Genomic DNA, 18702 nt, shown 5'->3' with positions numbered 1-18702 from the left:
GCCCAGCTCCAAAGCCAGGCAGCTCCCCCCACCTTTTCTCTTTGGCCAGTGGTTTGGAGGGGTGCCTCCCCACGGCCGGTGAGCAGAGCGTCTACCCCAGCCCCGTGTCACCCACACCTCACCTTCTTGGTTTGGGCCAAACCGAAGGAAAGCGTGGCCCATCTCCACCAGCAGGGCAAAAGCGTTCTTCCGAGCACCCACCGAAACCTCCTTGGTACACAGGATCACCTGCCCAAACAACCCCTTGAACACGTGCTCCGGAGCTGGCCACCGCAGGACTGGGTGGTGGCCTGAGGCATAAGGGGGCAGGCAGGGGCACCCATGCTCCCAGGCAGAGAACCGAGGCACCCCTGACCCCCATGCTACTCTCCCCTGAACCTGACAGGTCCTCAGAAGCCACACTCCAAGGAACCCTTCAAGAAACACACACAGCCCCCTCCTGCACCCCTCACCTCCGGGACGAGGGCAGTGATGAACTCCTCATGCTCAGCTGACAGCTTCTTCACAATATGTATGAGGCACTTCAAACGGGGCTGCAGGGCAGGGGGGAAGGACAGTCAGGCCCCCTCAGTGCCACCTGTGCCCCTCAAGTTCCCTGTCTCGCGGGTGCTCCCCCCAGGCCCATCCTCCCGCGGGCAGCGCGCGGCTGCCTTGCAGGCCTCACCCTCTTGGCAGGCGAGGAAGTGCTCCGCAGCGAGTCCAGCAGGGTCGCCTTCAGGTCGTCCAGGTGGCTCTGCACAAAGCGGGCCCCGGGGCCCTGGGGGCTGGCGCACACCTCCTCCAGCACCCGGTAGGCCTTCTTCTGTACTCCGTGGGCCTTGCTCTGGGAGGGTGCATGGTGGGCAGGGGTGGGTGAGGAAGGGGACTCCGGGGTCCCCCATCCATCCACCCACCCCCCACTACCACTGTCCAACAACAGTCACAGAACAGCCAACATTAACTGTGACCAGCACCGGGAGAACTTGGGACCAGGGCCTGCCTCTGGAGCTCACGAGATCTGAGAGGGCCGGCAGAGCATGGGTGGGGAGGCTAACGCTGTGCCGGGCAGGGGATGCTGCAGGGAGAGAAGCCACCCCAGCCTCCACCCCATTCCACTCACTGGCCTCAAGTGACGTTCATCCAGCAGCGCGAACTCCAGTGCCTGGCACGCACCAGGGCCCATGTGCCCGCTCCCCTTTCTAGCTGGACCACTCCCCTCTCCCCTTCTTTGCCTGACTAACTCCTTGCCATCGCAAAGGAGCTCTGTTACTCCCCCTAGGACAGCTCTCCTGAGGTTAGGTGGCTCCAACCTGGACTTCTGTGTCCACCCAAATAGTCCAGACACGAAGACCGGTCCCACCCTTCCAAGGAGTCCCCTTTCCCCAGGTGTGGTCACGCGGGACTCCAGCCTGCGCGGCTCACCTCTAGGTAGGGCCGGATGGTGGAGTACAGCCTGCTGATGGCGGCTTCATCCGCGTGAGGCGCCAAGGCCACGACCAGGTCCAACACAGACAGTCTGCTCAGGGCGGGAGACCAAGGACGGGCTTAGGGGGGCTAGAGAAGGGCACAGACTCAGTGTCTTCTATCTACCGGGCACAGAGTGGGAGAAGTCGGGGTGAGGAGGGCCAGGGGCCCTGAAGGAGCCTGTGAACAAGAATCACAGCTTGCACCCAGTGCAGCCACAAGGAACCAGGTGTGGTTCCAGGGCTTTCTGTGTGTTCAAGCCCTCGGTCCTCACTATAACCCTACTGCAGGTCTATTCTTGTGCCCATTTTCACAGATGAGGACAAAGACGGCACGGGGCACGTAAGTAACTTGTCCAAGGTCACGTATCTTATAACTAGTGGCGCTGGGATTTGAACCTGGGCAGTGCATCGCCAGGGTCCGCCTCCTTCCTAGCAGGCTCTAATGCCTCTCCAGGAAGAAGGAGCCAGTCAGGCTTCACCACAGAGCTGGGACATTCAATATCTCAAGACTTTCCTAAATAATGCCAGAGAGAAGACACAGGGTTTCTGCTCAACACACCCTCCGGCTCCCTGGGCCGCCCCAGCTCAAGCGGGGCATTTTACCTGGTGAAGTCAGAGCTAGTGGAGTCCAGAACCTTCTCACTGGCTTTTTCCAGGAAGCTGTTCACCAACTGGTAGCCCCAAGGGGATGAGAAGGAGGGAGTTGGTAAAGAGAGAAACACGGAGCAGGAGCAGATCGCAGAACTACACCCCTCCCCACACACACCTCCTTTAGAAGCCTCGTGACCCAGGTGCTGCTGGTATCTGGTGCCCTGTCCCCCAGGTGGCAGAGCCCAAGTGAGCCCTGGAGGGTGGGGCCTTTCCAACACACATACCCCAACACTCCCTCGACAGCATTCCTCCCTTCCCTCCACCAGCTCACCTGAGGGTCTGTAATGGTCAGGTAAGTTTTGACAGTTTCCAGCACAGCCCGGCGAGGGGCTGGGGTGTCTCCGGCTGCAACAGGCTGACCATATAGGTTGAAGAGGATTGGCAGAAAGTTCTTAGCAAAACGGCTCACCTCCACACGGTCAGTCTCTGGCAGAAGGACCAAAGTTTGCATAAAAGGGGCAGGAGTCAACCCCCACCTCAAAGGCTGTTAGCGCTGCAGCCCAGAGGCATCCTTTTGGAGGACTCGTGACAGGACCGGGAGCCCATGGATTTGGGGCTTCTCTGGGACAAGAGGTGCCCCCATGCTCTATGCTCCTCCATGGCTCTGTCCTCTGGGTCAGCCAAGAGCCAGCCACATGATACAGCTCTTAACATGGATTGGACAACACCCTGCTGCTGTCAGCACAGTGCGAGTAAAAAGAGAAAAGGGGCAGCTTTCAGTGTCCTACTAACTCCTTAGGGTCCCCAGCAGAAGCCCCAGGTCCTTGCAAAGCAACAGCTATGGCTCAGGCAGTGTGGCACAGCAGGCCAGGAGACCTGGGCCATCGCAACCATCCCCCTCCTCGCCTCTGGCCCCAGAGCCCACACATACCCGCCTCGCAGCCCTTGGTGATGAGGGTGCGCAGGGCCTGGCACACGGTGACCCTCAGGTCCGGGCGCTCACTGATGGCTGTGCCCAGTGTCCGCGCCAGCCCTTTGAAGGAGGCGGCCACGTCCGTGGGCTTTGTGCAGAACCCAGGCAGGAGGGTCCAGATCTGGGGAGGGGGGATGGTCACGAAGAGTGATGCCCAGCAACCCAGGCCCCTGGGCCATCCAACCCACGTGCCCCCGGCTGATCCCCTACCTGCCACTGGAGCGTATCGTAGATCTTGGACTCCACCGTCCTGCCCGCCTGCGCCAGATCCATTGCTGCGTGTGACACAAGGACACGGTGGGACCCCGGGCACCCTTCGGGCCAGTGGGCCTCATTTTTACCAAACCCAAAAGCCCAATAATGAGGAAAGGAATGTGGGTGATTTCTCCCTCCCCACAAATTGAAACATAGTACTTGTTCATTCTAAAAAAATGTGAAAGAGCTACATAAAACACGCAGTGGATGTCTCCTCGTAATCTTACGCCCCCAGGGATAGCTGCGACCTCTTTTGACTCCTTTACATTTCTTTAAACACACACGTTTTTAAGAATATAAACAGGACTGTGCTATACACATACCGTTCCGAAACCTGGTTTTACCCGACAATAAGGAGGCTAAGCGGTAGGCTGTGCGCGTGCCTACTGCATTCTGCGCTCGCACGGCAATTAGCGCTCTGAGTCCAGAGAAGGAGCGCGCCCAGAGGAGTGCATCGACCCCCCCCAAAGTCACCCAACTGTGGTGTGGCTCTGCTGAGATCTGAATCTAATCCGTCCAATTCGCCATCTCCTAAATATGCCCGTTCCCGCGTAAGGCTTCCCTCTCTCCACGGTGGGGCTTTATCATAACTAAGTTCAGCAGAACTCTACTGAGGAACACGTAGGTTGTGTCACATTTTTACTAGGAAGGGCTCTGCATACATATAAGTTGTTGCGTACTTGTCTAATTATCTCCTCAGTAAGAGAGGAGGCCATCGCTGGCCTGCCTGGCGGTGCCTCTAAGCAAAGTGAGGGACAGCCTCCCTGAGGAAGGCCCTCAAGCACTGGCTGGCCACCTGCCTGGCAGAGGGACTCTGCCCAATGTCCTAGGAGCCCTTCCTGACCCCTTCTAGCCAAGGCTCCAGGACTAAGGTGGGGCCCATACCTTTGCTCTTCAGGGTGGTAGCCAAGGGTAAGAAATAGGTGGTGAAGAAACCAAGCCGCGTTTCCCGGACGTGGTCCCGGATGACAGGCAGCAGCCAGCTCCGTGGGAAATCCAGATTCTCCCTGGGGGGAGGCAGGGAGGGCCCGGTGAGGGCAGCAAACCCAGCAGCACATGGCCCGCCAAGCCGAGGAGCAGCTCCAGCCCTGCTGTGGCCTCTCCCGCTCACCCCCACGCAACACACAGAGACTTGCCGCAAAGGGCGAACACCTTGCTAAAGGAGAACAAGCCGCTGGCTCCCCCGGGGCTCATAAGGAAGCCAGCCCAAGGCGCACTTACTCAGAGCCATCAATTTCCAAAGGCACAGCCTCTAAAACCACCTCAGGGCCCATGCTGGCCACCGCGGCCCCCACTGCCTGATCCAGAGCTGCCGTGTGAGGGAAATGGGGGGAGAGGCGCAGGTCACACAGGGACTGGAGGCACTGGAGCAAAGAGACACGAGACGGTCCATCAAGGCGTGCTCACAGAGCAGGCACCCATAGCTGAGTCTGGGCCAAAGTCTCCAAGAGGGTCAGGTCAAGAGCACAGGCCCACGTTAAGCTCTAGGCCAGAGATCACAAACCAATAGCCAAATAACCCACTGAGAAGTCTCACCCCTCCCCAATATCCTAAGAACTAAAAAAATTCTGTATTTATTAGTAACGGAAAAATCAGATTTCGTATACAAACATACATTTCCAGTTTGTCTTGAAAAATGGGAAACTCTGACAAAGGGAAAAGACACACTCACGTGGGACAATTATCCAATCAGTAGACGCTGAGGAGTGGAAGCCCCCCAAGACAGAGCTGTGCCCTCTGGCCCACCACAGCCCCCCAGACCGCCCCCAGGGCCTCACTTGTAGGAAGCCAAGTTCATCAATCTAACCTATTGGGGGCCAGGCTTCTTGAGGAAGCCATTGCTGTCCCAGGGTGGCTCCTTTCTTCCCACCAACAATGGTGGGAGTCAGTGAAGGCCCCATGAGGCCGGGAGCTGCTGATGAGGGGTCTGGAGCCTCCCTCCCCAGCTGGGGAGGATCCCAAGGGGATCCCTGATCCTTAAATGGTTGACTCTGGGCTGCAGTATCTCCCTGGGACCTAAGGCTACTTAAAACACTATAATCCCTTGTTACAGGAAATTCAGAGAATTAAAAACGAAAGAAAGGGGTAGAGGTGAGGGAGAGTCACAGTGGTTTCCTACTCAAAGCCATCCACTCCAGCCAGGACTAGTGAGCAGTTACTGGCCGAGGCACCAGCGGAGGTCCCACCCCTCTTTTTGTTTCTCCCATGTTGGCTCAGACACCTTCCTGGAGACAGAGTGGCTGTGGGTGCCATTGGGGGTGTAACCTGGGGTAAAGTGCAGAAGTAACAGACATGTGACCACTCTAAGAGCCCACAGTCCAACAGCCCAGTCACCACCTCCTGCCCTGGCCCCAGCAGCTCTGCAGCTCACCTTCTTCATCACAGGATGGGCCTGCTTCCCACATGCCTGGAAGAAGACACACAGCAGCTGCAACACGCAGCTCCACGCCGCGTGGAATTTGTACGTCAGGCCTTCCTCCACTGCCCTGCCACGGGAACAGACAGTCAGGGCCAAGCTCATGCTCACCTGGGCCGCAGTCAGGACGTCAATGGCTGCCACCATGGGCTACAGACCACCAGCTGGCCAGTAAGCATGGAGCCCCAGGAAAGGCCAAGGGGGAGAGCTAGCATTTTTGATGCAGCCCCTGTGCTGAGTTTCATTTATGTAATCCTACTGCTTAAAGAAAATTCTGAGATACAGTGTTTCTTCCATCTTCAGATTGGGACACTGAGACCCAGAGAGATGAAAAAACCTGCCAGGGTCACTGTGCTAGTGGCCATACTGGGCCTCCAAAGCCCATGCTTGGTCACCGTCTCATGCTTTCCCGATCTGACCCAAGATGCGATGCCAGGGTAGAGGAGGTGGTCTGGGCTGAGTGGGGAGCGCGGCACCAGGCTGGCTCTACCTCCCAGCCTCCTGGAGATTTGAGGCAAGAATGGCCAATAGGGGTGAATGTGGGGAAATGGGTGAGCTAGAGGTGGGGGTGGCTCTGTTTCTGAGTTTTCCTGAAACTTCATCATAGATGCATCCACAAGTGACAGGCCCATTTCTTCACAAGGAGCAGTACCCAAAGCACCACACCTTGGAGCCGAGCACACAGACCCAGAGAAGACACCACGGATCCTAGCTCCTTTCCTGGGACCACTCTGGTGTCTGTGGTGCCCCGAGGCTCCTCACTGGCTGCAGGGAGGGCGAGGATGGTCAGTGGCCATGTCTGTGAATGGCTGCTCTTGCAGGTGTGGAGGGCAGCACAGCACGTGAACAAGAGTGGGCTGTGCTGTCAGGCCGCCACTTCCTAGTTGGGTGACCTCAGCTTGCCCATCTTTAAAGTGGGGGTCAGTACATATCTCCTAAAACCACAAAGACTAATAGTAGTTTTTACTCACTGAGTGTTTTACTACGTGCCGGATACAGTTCAGAGAACTTTACACACACTCCCTCATTTAATCCTCACCTCCATCAATCACCTTCGACTGATGAGGACCCTGGGGTATTTAGACATGGAGGACATGGAAGAACTTGCCCCAGATGACTGGCTGAGTCCACACTCATGAGCATCACATGAAGGCACCTGGAATGTGGCCGGTGCTCGAATCAACAGCAGCTGCTCTGGCACTGCGCACGTGCCCACAGTAAGTGACAAGTGGAACACATGTCATTACAAGGAACTTTCTAGAATGTACAATTTATTCCCTCCTAACATGGATGTTATGTTCTTACCTGAACATCTTGGAGACATACTGGGCAGGACCGGAGGCTGAAGAGGTCACAAAGCCAATGCTGGCCATGTGGGGAGCGACACATTCCTTCAGGATCTCCTACAAAAAGAGGCCACAGCTGTCTGGGCCTAAGGCAGCCTCCCAGCACCACTCAGCCCTCCTAGCAAAAGTGACTGCTTTTGGACACTTCTAGGAAGCTGATCCCCACCCTGAGAACCTCCTCCCCAGATACAGCTGGAGGTCTAGGGCGAGCTCCAGAAGAGACAGGGCAGCCAGTAGAACCCTCTGTACTCTCTGCTTCCCCCCCAAAGTCGGGGCTGGGCTACCTGAAGGCTCTGAGTGGCAGCTGTCACCACCTGCGAGTGCGGGGAGAGGAGGCAGGTGGTTGCAGTTCCAAAGAAGCGAGGGAGGTGGCCCAGCCCCAGGTCCCGCTGCAGTCTGTGAAGACAAGACTTCTGTGGGACCTGGTCCTGGGCCTTGGGGACCCACATGGCCCAGGTCCAACGACAGTCACTGATCTGCAGGGTTCTACAAGGCCCTTCTAGTGGGCAATTTTAAAAAGTGCTATCATGCGGGGCGCCTGGGTGGCACAGTGGTTAAGCGTCTGCCTTCGGCTCAGGGCGTGATCCCGGCGTGATGGGATCGAGCCCCACATCAGGCTCCTCCACTATGAGCCTGCTTCTTCCTCTCCCACTCCCCCTGCTTGTGTTCCCTCTCTCGCTGGCTGTCTCTATCTCTGTCAAATAAATAAATAAAATCTTTAAAAAAAAAAAAAAAAGTGCTATCATGCAAGTTAATAGCCACATGTGGTAAAAAAATTCAAGTACGTCTTCAGAATACAAAATAAAGACTACACTTTCTTTATCATAACATTTTTCTCCCAGACTGACCTTCAGATGTACTTTCAGGAGGAAAATCAAGGTTAAGTTTCTCAAATACTCTTCCAGAAAGTGCTACACACGTACAAATGTAGAAAGTAATGTATGCTAACGTCTATGTAACACTTTTCATATGCCAAGCACTGATATAACATGCATTCATTCATTTACATCTTGTGACAACTGAGATTAAGTCCTATGACTTAATTTATTTTAAGTGGGGAACCTGAGGCCCAGAAAAGTAACTTGCCCAAGGCCACGTTGCGAGTGGGAGGGCGGAGTCAGGATTCACACCCTGGTAGTCTCACTCCAGAGTACAGAGTACGCAGAGTCACACCATCCACGCCCTTCTCAATACGTGCTGGGGGTCTCTCTGTGTCAGGAGGTACCCCTCTACTTCAGTAACTCCTAACGGCTGCATGGTACCTCACTGTATACTGACGAGTCCTCTCCTCAGACACATTTAGGTTGTGTTTGGTTTCCAGGTTTTTTTGCTGTTACCTATAGCATTACAACAAACAGCGTGGGACGTATACCGTGGCACAACTGTGGGAGGCTTGCCGGCAGGATTAATCCTGAGAAGTGGAGGCAGCACCTGGGTGGCTCAGTCAGTTGAGTGTCTGACCTCAGCTCAGGTCATGATCTCAGGGTCCTGGGATGGAGTCCGGCTCCACGCTCAGCAGGGAGTCTGCTTCTCCCTCTCCCTCTGCCCCCTCCCCCACTCTCTCTCAAATAAATAAAATCTTAAAAAAAAAAATCCTGAGAAGTGGAGAATAAGGTTATTTTGCCATTTTCTGGCACCTCCAGGTAAAAGGTGGATGGTGCAGGAAAAGGAAGTGGGCCGGGCAGACCTGGGCTGGAGACCTGCCTTTGCTTCTTAGCAGCGGCATGACCAGGTACCTCACGGTGCCTCCGTTTCTGGCTCATGACAAAGGCTAGGACATTCCTCCTGGGGTGGCTATGATGAGTGAGGCGAACCATGATAGAATGCACTCAGCACGGGGCTGGAGAGAGCAGGCCGACAGGAGCCCTTCAGCAGACGGGAGGGCCGACACAGCATGGTGGGGCCCCAGAGCCCTCAGAAACCCTCATTCCAGGCACAGCGCAAGTTACCAACTGATACACGTATTTTCTTCTCAGCCTTATTCTGGAAAAGTGGAATTATCAAGTGGCTACTATGAAATGGCGAAGCTCACATGTGAGTGTTCTCACAGACACAGAGCAGACACTGGGTTTGCAGGACTGTAACCCCAGAGGAGGGAACTGTTAACCCAGGTGGGGAGAGGGGGGAAGCCACAGAAAAGTGCATGAGATCATCTGAGAAGGAAGCCAACCATACAGGATTCAGTCAGGGGGTGACAAGAATCAGAATGGAACTCGGGCCCCACCCCCCGGGCCCCAGTGTGGTATGCTTAGCCCACCTTGCTGCTCCTTACAGCTCACTGGTAACTGCTCTGGCAGGAAAGCACTAGCCCTGGCTGACACAGGCCACGCTATCCTGCCCTGTGCCTCAGAACCAGAGCTGGCCTACAGCACACTTGACAAGGAGATACTGCCACCCATCTCCAGCTTCCGGCTCGCGTCCCTCCCATCTGCACCGCAGAGCTGGTGGTCTGGCTACAGCCCTGGGCCTGGGGCACCCCTCCACCACACCTACCTGACCAGGTTGATGTGGGCTTTCTCCATGACCTTAAGCCAGGCCAGCAGGGGTTGTAAGTCATTCTCACTGGGAACGTAGTCATATAAGGCCTAGAGGTGGGACAGGGAATAAGCAGGGCACTGAGCAAGTGCCTCGCTGAGGCCTAACGACAGCGACCCCTTCCCATCTCCAAACACCAGCATGTCCCAGTGACAGGCCTGCACATGTGGCCCTGGAACTCACAGGCCCCTTGGTCTTCCCAGGTCCTGTCTTTCCTATTCATGAAACCCTTCCAATTCTGCTCCTATGGGGTCAAAGTCTCTAGAAGCAATTGAGTAAAACTTGGGTCACACAACCCTTTGGATCTCACAAAAGCCACAGAGCCTTTCTCTGGAAAAATGTACACGGGCACACATATGCACATTTTGCAAACAATCTGGGGGATGTTTATGCCCCCTTTCCCCAAATCCATCCAGGGATCCCTAAATTTGAGAGCCTCTGCTCAAGGTATGGGTTATACCATGAGACCATGCTGAAACAGTTTATTAAGTTAACTAAGTGAAGAGTCAGAGCCCCCATCTCCTGTGGACACTGATGTGGCTTTGGTGGCTCCTAGCTCCTAGCTGCCTGCTTCCTGTCTACTTGTGTACTAGCCTCCTCCACTGGGTCAGTCCAGTCAGCCCACTCAAGCTCACTCTCTACGTAGGCCCCCTGCACCCCAGCACTGCCATCCCCTCCACCATCAGGCCTCACCGTGATGATCTGGGCATTGAGCTCCGCTGACAGGGTGCCCAGGCTGGGCTTGGCGTGGAAGAGGCTGTGGAAGGCCTGCATGGCACAGGCTGTCACCAACTGGAGAGGACATGTAGGCTTAGTGGGGGTCCGCAGAGCCCATGGCTGCCCTGGGCTCCTCAACCTCCGACTCCAGCCGGTGGGCTGGGGAGAGACCCAGGCCCCTGACCTCAAGCAAGCCCCCCCACACCTGGACACTCAGAGGACTGTCACTTTGAAGGCTTGGTAGCTACTAAAAAATGTTTAAATGATTTAAACAAAGATAATAGAAACATGAACCAGATGTTTTTAAAAGAATGCGCTATAAAAGCAGGCTGTAAGTGGTGGGCAGGCTAGAACTATGGCTGTATTTTCACAGGTTTTTATCTACGTTAGTTTATCCAAAAAAAAAAAAAAAAAACATCTGAAAGGATACACAGCAAATTGTTCTGAACGGGTTTTTCCTTCTAAACGATGATCATGTTATTTATATAATAGATATTTTAAAATACGCACGCGAACAAACACTACAAGAGGATATACAAAGATTAACAGAACTGTGCTAGCATGACAGAAATGCAGGGGGGGGGATCACTTTATGTATTAAAGTTGCTGTTCCAATTTGTTAGTAAATAAGCAAAAAAAAAAAAAAAAAAAAAGAAAGAAAGAAAGAAAGAAAAAAAGAAAACAAACCTATGACAGAGCTCGAGCAGGGAGGGCAGCCCCCTTCCCCGACCTGATCCCCAAGGCCAGCTCCCAAAGGGACCACGACCCTGAAGATAGCCTGGTCTATCTGACGCCAAGGATGGCCGGCGTCCTTGGTCGTAAGCAAGAGCAGGGCTGGGGTGGGGAGACCCCAGGCCCTGCTTCTGGCCAGACCAGCACATTCCCAAGCATCAGCACCATGGGGCCTGGGGTCTCAAGTTCAGCCCACCACCCCAGCATGCTCCTCTAGCTCCTGGGCTGAGCTCACCACGTGGCTCAAGGTCATGACCCTGAGGAGAGTCTCGCTGCAGCTCTTCACCAGGCCTTCCGGGAAGCAGGGAAGCACGTCCTTCAGCAGCGTCAGCATGTGCAGCGTGGTGGTGGCCTCCTTGGAGCCTGGCAGACAAGAGGGAGCTGAGCCTCCAGCCCACCCTCTGCAGTGAGCCCCATCCTCCCAGGCTGGCCTCGGCCCCCACCCGCCCTGCTGGCGACCTGGCTCCCCACCTCCAGCTTTCTCAATCTCCTGGATGCAGAACTTGGCGGTGGAAACGGCAGCAGGATGATGGGCAGGCGCTTTTTCACCAAACATGAACTCACTGCCCTTGAGGACCGAGCACACTCCATGCTGGGCAGCTTTCCGGATCTGAGGGGCGAGGAGAGGGAGCCGGGCCCGGGTCAGCACGTGCCCGGCAGCACTGACGGCACTGACGGCCTCCCCCACGGCCGATGCCGTACCCAGGCCTGCCTGTGTGCAGACTCCTGAGCTGGGCAGTGAGACAAAGCTCGGCTCCGACCCCTGCTCTCCCGCTAGCTCCCCAAACGGCCTTGAGCAGGCCAATCACTTCGTCTCCGAGCTACGGCGTCCTCCTCTTTACTCCAGGGGTCGGGTCAGTCACCCGCAATACCAAGTGTCACCGAGCCAGGCACTGTTCTCGGGGCTGGCAGTCTGGCAGTGACCAGGGCAAACAATTCACACTCTGCTTGGCAGGCAGAAAACAAACACATGTACACCAGAAGGTAAAAGTGCTTTGCAGACAGTCCAGCAAGGGTTATTACTTTTTACACAGTAGTCAGGCAAGTGTCACTCCAGTGAAGTGACACTGCAGTAGAGACCTGACGAAAGTGCAGGAAAGGCCTTGTGAATACACAGGGAAGGAGGCAGTTCCCCCACCTGGGGAAGTGTGCTGAGCACGCTGAACGGCTGTGGACTGCTGCTGCTGTGTGCTATTACGTGCTCCCTGCCCTACATTTCAGGAGGAAATGGGGTGGCTGACCACCATTTGCGGAGCGCCTGCTCTAAGCCAGGAACGGTGCCAGCCTGTGAGGGACACTGGAGTCGCCCCACACCCGGGCAGCGAGGCTGGTACTACTAGCCCTACTTTCCCGCTAGGAAAGCGAGGCTTGGAGAGCTTAAGTAACTTGCCCAAGGTCATAGCACAAGCAGTGAATGCAGTATCCAACTGCGGTCTGAGAGACTCCGAAGCCCCACTCTGCCCCTTCCTGCCACTGCAGCTAAACTTGTCACCGACCAATGAGGCAGCAGGGACTCAGGAGGGCCTGACCGTGAACACCCCTTCTGCAAGATGAGGAGCTGCCTCTCACCTTCTAGGACTAAGCAAATAAGGCGTCAGAGGCAAGAAGTAAACCTCGGGGCAAGAGCCCAGCCCTCAGGGCAACCTCCCCTACTCCCCTTACTCAGACACGCCAGCCCCAGCCCACTTACTAGAATGGCTGCCCCCCCCGCCCTTACTCTGGGGGCCCAGCAGCCTCACCTTGGGCTTCGGGTGCACCGTGAAGCTCAGCAGCCCATGGTACACCTGCAGGGTCACGGGATAGCTCCAGGCCTCCAGGTCCTGCTTCCGCAGAAGGGTGGCCAGACAGGAGAGGACCTTGAAGAGAGAGGCAGAGTCTCTCAGCTTCACCTGCTTCAGCCAGGTGGGAAAAGAGCCCAGGTTCTCACCAATTCCAGAAAATCACACAGGGATCCATCTGAGGTCCATAGTGCCTATACCCCTCCCAGAGAGGAGCCAAGCTCTGGCCAAACCCGCGGGGCTCTGGAAGATGGCAGCGGGGAAACAGACCCAGACACTCACCCATCGGAGGGCAGAGGTGGAGCCACTGTTGGTCTGGGCCGACATGATGTCCATGAAGGCTTTGGAGGTATCAGAAAACTTCTTAATGAGCACTGGACTGGGCACGCTGTTGGGGGGGAGAAGAGAGACCCTCAGAACCCCGAGGGGCTTTCTGGAGCAGCTGGAGCAGGCCCAGCCCTGGTCTGAAGGAGGAAGCGAGACAGAGGGAGGCAGTGCTGGCCCAGTCACTCAGCAAGCGAGCGAGAGTCAGGACAGGAGCCCACCCTTCCTGGCACACTTCAGTGTGCTTTCCGTGGCCCCTGGGCTCTGCGCCTCCTCCCTTCTCCACTACCCGTTCCCCACTACCCTGAGATGGACCCTCACTAGCTCAGCTCAGTCCTCTCCGACCTCGCCCCACCTGCAGGCCTCCAGGTACCCTTTGCCAACAGCCCAGCCCTCCTGCCCCACTCACCACAGCAGGGCCGCCCCTTCCCAGGCCCCAGCTCTCACACTCTGTACGACATCCCAAGCCACCCCGGGAGCCTCGTGTTGAAGAACGCCATCTGAAACTTAACAGTTCCCTTCTCCCCAAGAGACTCTGGGTTCAGACCAGGGGCAGGACTCACCGCTTCAGGACAAGGTTCAGCAGGTAAGCGACAGCAGCCAGCGACTCGGGGGACTCCACTGCCTCCACTGTTGTCATCTGAGGGCCAGACCGCAGGGGGTGAATGGGAAGTGTGTCAGCTGGGCAGACGAGGTGCTGGGGCCACCATGTGCCCAGCAGGATGGTGGTGACCAAAAACACTGGCGTCAGAGGTTCAAATCCTGGCTCTGCCACAGTCTGACTTTGGGCTAGCAACTGAACCTTTCTGGGATTCAGCTTCCTCACTTATAAAACAGAAATAATAAGTTGTAGGTTTCACCAAATTCATATGTGTCAATCACCACACTGCCTGGCACGTAATAAAGACCACGTATTCCTGTCTAACTTACTTCACTATTCTACACAGGGGTTGGAAGGCTTTTTCTGTAAAGGGCCAGATAATAAATATTTTAGGCTCTGCAGGCCATATATGGTCTCGGTTGCATATTCTTTTGTGTGTGTTTGAACAATCCTTTAAAAATGTAAAAACCAGGGATGCCTAGGTGGCTCAGTCGGTTAAGCAGATGCCTTTGGCTCAGGTCATGATCCCAGGGACGTGGGATCGAGTCCCACATCGGGCTCCCTGGGCATCGGGGAGCCTGCTTCTCCCTCTGCCTGCTGCTCCCCCTACTAGCATGGTCGCACGCTCACGTGCTCTCTCTGACAAATAAATAAATAAATAAAATCTTTTTTTAAAAAAATGTAAAAACCATTCTTAGCTCTCAGGCTGTACAAAAACAGGCCATGGATCAGATTATTCCCATGTGCCGCAGTCTGCCAACGCCTGTGCCAGAGTAGCGGTTCTCAAACTTTTACACCCTTAGAATTTGTTGAAGATTCTCCAAAGAGGTTTGTTTACATAGTTGATATCTACTGATACTTAACACCTTAAAAACTAAAACTGATAAATTTTTAAAATAGAAGCATATGAAAGCATGATTAGCTGTTGAAATAATGTCATCAGATATGAGGTAACTTCTGGAAAACTCCATGGTACATTCATGAGAGAATGAGAGTGAAAAGGCAAATGATGGTCTAGTATTATTATGAAAATAATTTTGATAGCCCACGAACCCCAGAAAAGGGTCTCAGGACCACCCCTCCCCCCAATGCCCCCCCAGCCTCACTTTGCCAACCATTTTTCTAGAGGATCCCCTGGGCCTAACTCAGCTCCACGGATCAGGGAAAAAAACAACAGCAATAACCAGAGTAGTGGATTTTTGTTCCGTAAGGATAGTGCAGCAAATGCCACCAGCTTTACCAAGTCGCCACCTGAGAATGAATGAAGCACTCTTTTTTTTTTTTTAAAAGTAATCTCTACATCCAATATGGGGCTTGAACTCATAGCCCAAGATATCAAGAGTTGTATGCTTTTCCAACTGAGCCAGCCAGGCGCCCCTGAAGCACTTTCACCTATCCAAGGATGTCCTGCTCTATCTCCTCACGCCAGGGGCAGGTCTTCTGCCTCCAGCTGGAATAGCCCGCTGTTCTGGACACCCACTCCCAAGTCACACCTACTCACCAGCGCAGCGAAGTACTCAGTTTCTGTCTCCTTCCCTCCCTGGGAGCGAATCACCTCGGTGACGGCAGCCAGAACGGCACAGATCTGCATGTAAGGGAGAAGGCACCGCTGGCATCTATTTTAGATCGAATCCCGTCCCTGGGCTGGCCTCTTTTCGTTACTCCCTCACAAACTATTCTCCTGACACAGCCTAGAGACGGACAAGAGGAACTACATTCAAACCCAGGCGTACACACCATTAAGGCCCAGCAAATAGGCAGACAAGTTTGCCCAAACTCCGCCTCTAAGTCTCTGTGCCTTATACGAACACCTGCACAAAACTGTGCTCACATGTGTGCTCACTGCAGCAACAAACTGGAACACAGCAGCCAGCAACAGAGGACTGATAAAGTACTATTACTGCATAATAAGGAATGACTGACTGGAATACTATAGGACTATTGAAAAGAATGAGGAACAATGCTATATTCGTTTAGAACCACTGTTCAGTGGGGCAAAAACTGCAGGACATTTCATATAAAACATAATCTGTAGGCCTAAATAAAAAAATATACCAAAAAGCCTAGAACAGTAACGTTCATAAGAGGCTACTGAGCACCCGGAACATAGCTGGTGTGACTGAAGAACTGAATCTTTCATTTGTAAATTTTAAATTTAAAAATGAATACTTGAGGGGCGCCTGGGTGGCTCAGTCGGTTCAATGTCTGCCTTCTGCTCAGGTCATGATCCCGGGGTCCTGGGATGGAGCCCCGAGTGGGGAGCCCGCTTCTCCCTCTGCCCCTCCCCCTCTTTTGTGCATAAGCACACATGCACTTTCTCAAATAAACAAAATCTTTTAAAAAAAATGAATACTCGATCTAGTTATTGGAAAACACAGATTTGTTAAAAGATTTTATTTATTTGAGAGAGGGAGAGAGCACTTGCATGCATGCCAGTGGGGGGGAGGGGCAGAGGGAGAGAGAGAATCCCAAGCAGACACCCCCCCCCCCGCCCCCGGCCAAACAGAGCCCAACTCAGGGCTCGATCCCACTACCCTAGATCATGACCTGAGCCGAAATCAAGAGTTGGATGCTTAACTGCCTGAGCCACCCAAGTGCCCCAAAAACGCAGATTTAGAACAGCTTGGAAATACGAACCTACTTCTGCAATTATAAATTTCATGACCAAATCAAGTACTTTCAAAGAAGAGTTAGCATTCAAATAGAGATGTAAATGCAAATCATCTCACTTTATATTGATTATAGATTGAAATCACAATACTTAAATACATAAGTTTATTATTAAGATTAATTTCATTTGCTTTTTACTTTTTTTAAACATGGCTACTAAAACTTTACAATTACTTATGTGGCTTGCACCACATGTTGGACAGTGCTGGGCTAGTAGACACACGATGAGCCATCAACAGTAACTGCCACGAAGGAGTTAAGCTGGGAGAACAACTTTCACGTTTTATTCTACTCACATCACTTTGGTACCACTTATAATTTTGACATTTTTCATTTAAACAATGAATGTAAATATGTATAATTTAAATGCATTAACTAAAAAACAAATAAAATCTGGTTCTTGTTAAAGACATTTTCTATCCGTTGTTATTCAGCACTAATTTACTCAACAAATGTGTCTTGAAAATATTCTATGTAAAAAGTCCTGCATTAGGTACAGTTGACGAGATAAGTATTTGGAAAATATTTCTAACCCGAAGGACTTTACACTTGAGTAGGGAAGATGTCGTTAGAAAAAAGCAGAAAGTGGAACCCGCCTCAGGAGAGCTAGTGACTAGGGAACACAAGGGGTGGGAGAGATGACACAATATCCAAAAATACTAGCCGTCCTGGCAGCAGTGAGCCAGCACTGGGAGAAAATAAAAAGCCTGAGTCTGGCTCCTCCTCCCCATCCCAGGTCCTCTTGACCCTACCCCCTACCTCCTTGTGGGCAGCGGAGTTGGACTCCCAGAAGCGTTGCACTTTGCTGAAGGTGACATTTGTGCAGTCCGAGAGGCCGCTCAGGAAGGTGCCCGAGGACTTCTCCGTGAGAGCTGGGGCCACCTCTTCTTCCATGGCCGTCTCAGGGGCTTCGCTTTTGCCCAAACGCAGGGACCCGGACTGAAGCTCATTATGCAACTTCACCGCATCAACTGTCAGGTCACTTTTTCCTGAAAACCCAAGGCACAGGTGAGGCCCTCACTTCTACCCGAACCTCCTTTTGGCCGGGATCCACCAAACGACAAAAACTAGCAGAGTCCAGGCCCGCAGCTCGACAGGCTGAATTCTGAACATGGGCTGCCTCATAGGCCCACCATACGCCTAGAACTTAGCAAACCGGGCAGGGAACCCGCCAGGTAAGTTTCTGCTTCCGGGTCCCGACAGATTAAGTGCAGGTGGGAGCCGGCGCGGGGGCTGCACGCAGGGGCTTGGGAAATAAATGCGGGTGAAACCACTTTGTAAAGACTCCCCCAAAGTTAATTATAGCCAAGTCCCAATTTTGACACCCGTGGTACCCAAGGCTAGTCATTTCCCTACTGTGGACTGAATTTCCCCATCTGTCAAATGGGAAGGGGGGGGGGTCTTTACAGCAGGCTCCACATGCGACGTTCTAGAAGAAACGTCCAACGCCTGGGCCCCGGAGCCTCCAGAGAGGCCCAGACCACCAGACCCAGGCCCACCAGAACCCCGCCGCCAGCTCGTCGGAATCTCGACCCCGCTACCTGAGGGCCTGCTGAAGAAGCGGCTGCGGGCGGCCTGGCGGTGGCGACAGATGGCAGGGTTGCTGTCGCTACTATGGCCTTTCTTCCAGCGTTTCAACTTGGCCGAGACACCGGAGGGTAATTTCCCTGAGCGACCCATGTCGACAAAGTCGGGAGAGAGCTTAAAGCACCGGCTCTCAGGGACCGGGAAACACGCGCACAACCCACGTGGATAAGTACCCTGCTTCACTTCCTCTTTCTCTGACGTAACTTCCGGATTCTCGTCCGTTTCTATGGCAAAATAGTCAACATCCGGTTTTACATTTCCTCCAGGTTCAGGATCCCGAGCAGCTCAGAGGAGATTGGTTGCTAGGGAGTCCCTAGGGCTTATCTTCCAGGGCATCGGTTCTTGGCCGCAGGAGTGAGCATTATAAAACTAGAATTACTTTGCAGGTTAAAAAACAATCAAACGTATATTTATATTATTGTTTAAGATCTAATTTCGAAAGTAAAGCTTGGAAACAGATTTATCTGGAGGAGTCAAAACCTGGTCTGACCTGAAAGAGTGAAAATCAGTTTGTCCCAAAACGAGAAAAAGCAGCCAGTGATGCTCTAAACACGCTTAGTTATTTTCATTTAGTAGTGGGGATACCCAGTTACTAAACCACCCTCCCTCATGGCAGCACTCTGTCCCTCTCACTAATCTCTTCTAATCCCACATCAGAACCAGCAACCAATCCTGAACTGATTTCCACTTCGACCCTCCCCAAAATCGTTTAGCTGAAACCAAAAACTTAAA

At 53.5% G+C, this 18702-nt stretch overlaps 1 protein-coding gene across 1 annotated transcript in view; it reads right to left on the bottom strand.

The window, feature by feature from the left end:
• The window catches only part of RRP12 (ribosomal RNA processing 12 homolog), a 28135-nt gene extending 9962 nt beyond the window's left edge, over positions 1-18173 (bottom strand). The window contains exons 1-23 of the mRNA XM_026493781.4: positions 17925-18173; positions 17143-17372; positions 15215-15298; positions 13676-13752; positions 13071-13176; positions 12750-12866; positions 11482-11620; positions 11246-11373; positions 10255-10353; positions 9520-9611; positions 7311-7422; positions 6986-7083; positions 5636-5750; positions 4486-4628; positions 4150-4271; positions 3220-3284; positions 2968-3130; positions 2368-2522; positions 2049-2116; positions 1402-1495; positions 665-823; positions 453-533; positions 123-228 (exon numbers count right to left, since the gene is read on the bottom strand). Coding sequence (XP_026349566.2) covers positions 123-228; positions 453-533; positions 665-823; positions 1402-1495; positions 2049-2116; positions 2368-2522; positions 2968-3130; positions 3220-3284; positions 4150-4271; positions 4486-4628; positions 5636-5750; positions 6986-7083; positions 7311-7422; positions 9520-9611; positions 10255-10353; positions 11246-11373; positions 11482-11620; positions 12750-12866; positions 13071-13176; positions 13676-13752; positions 15215-15298; positions 17143-17372; positions 17925-18063 — 2692 coding nt within the window. The 5' untranslated portion in view covers positions 18064-18173. The remainder of the gene's footprint in view (positions 1-122; positions 229-452; positions 534-664; positions 824-1401; positions 1496-2048; positions 2117-2367; positions 2523-2967; positions 3131-3219; positions 3285-4149; positions 4272-4485; positions 4629-5635; positions 5751-6985; positions 7084-7310; positions 7423-9519; positions 9612-10254; positions 10354-11245; positions 11374-11481; positions 11621-12749; positions 12867-13070; positions 13177-13675; positions 13753-15214; positions 15299-17142; positions 17373-17924) is intronic.
• Between the last annotated feature and the right edge of the window lie 529 nt (positions 18174-18702).

Source organism: Ursus arctos, unplaced genomic scaffold (assembly GCF_023065955.2).
Source record: "Ursus arctos isolate Adak ecotype North America unplaced genomic scaffold, UrsArc2.0 scaffold_7, whole genome shotgun sequence".
Lineage (NCBI taxonomy): Eukaryota > Metazoa > Chordata > Mammalia > Carnivora > Ursidae > Ursus > Ursus arctos.
Note: the sequence above shows the minus strand (reverse complement) of the source record. Positions and strands in the feature narration are given on the sequence as shown.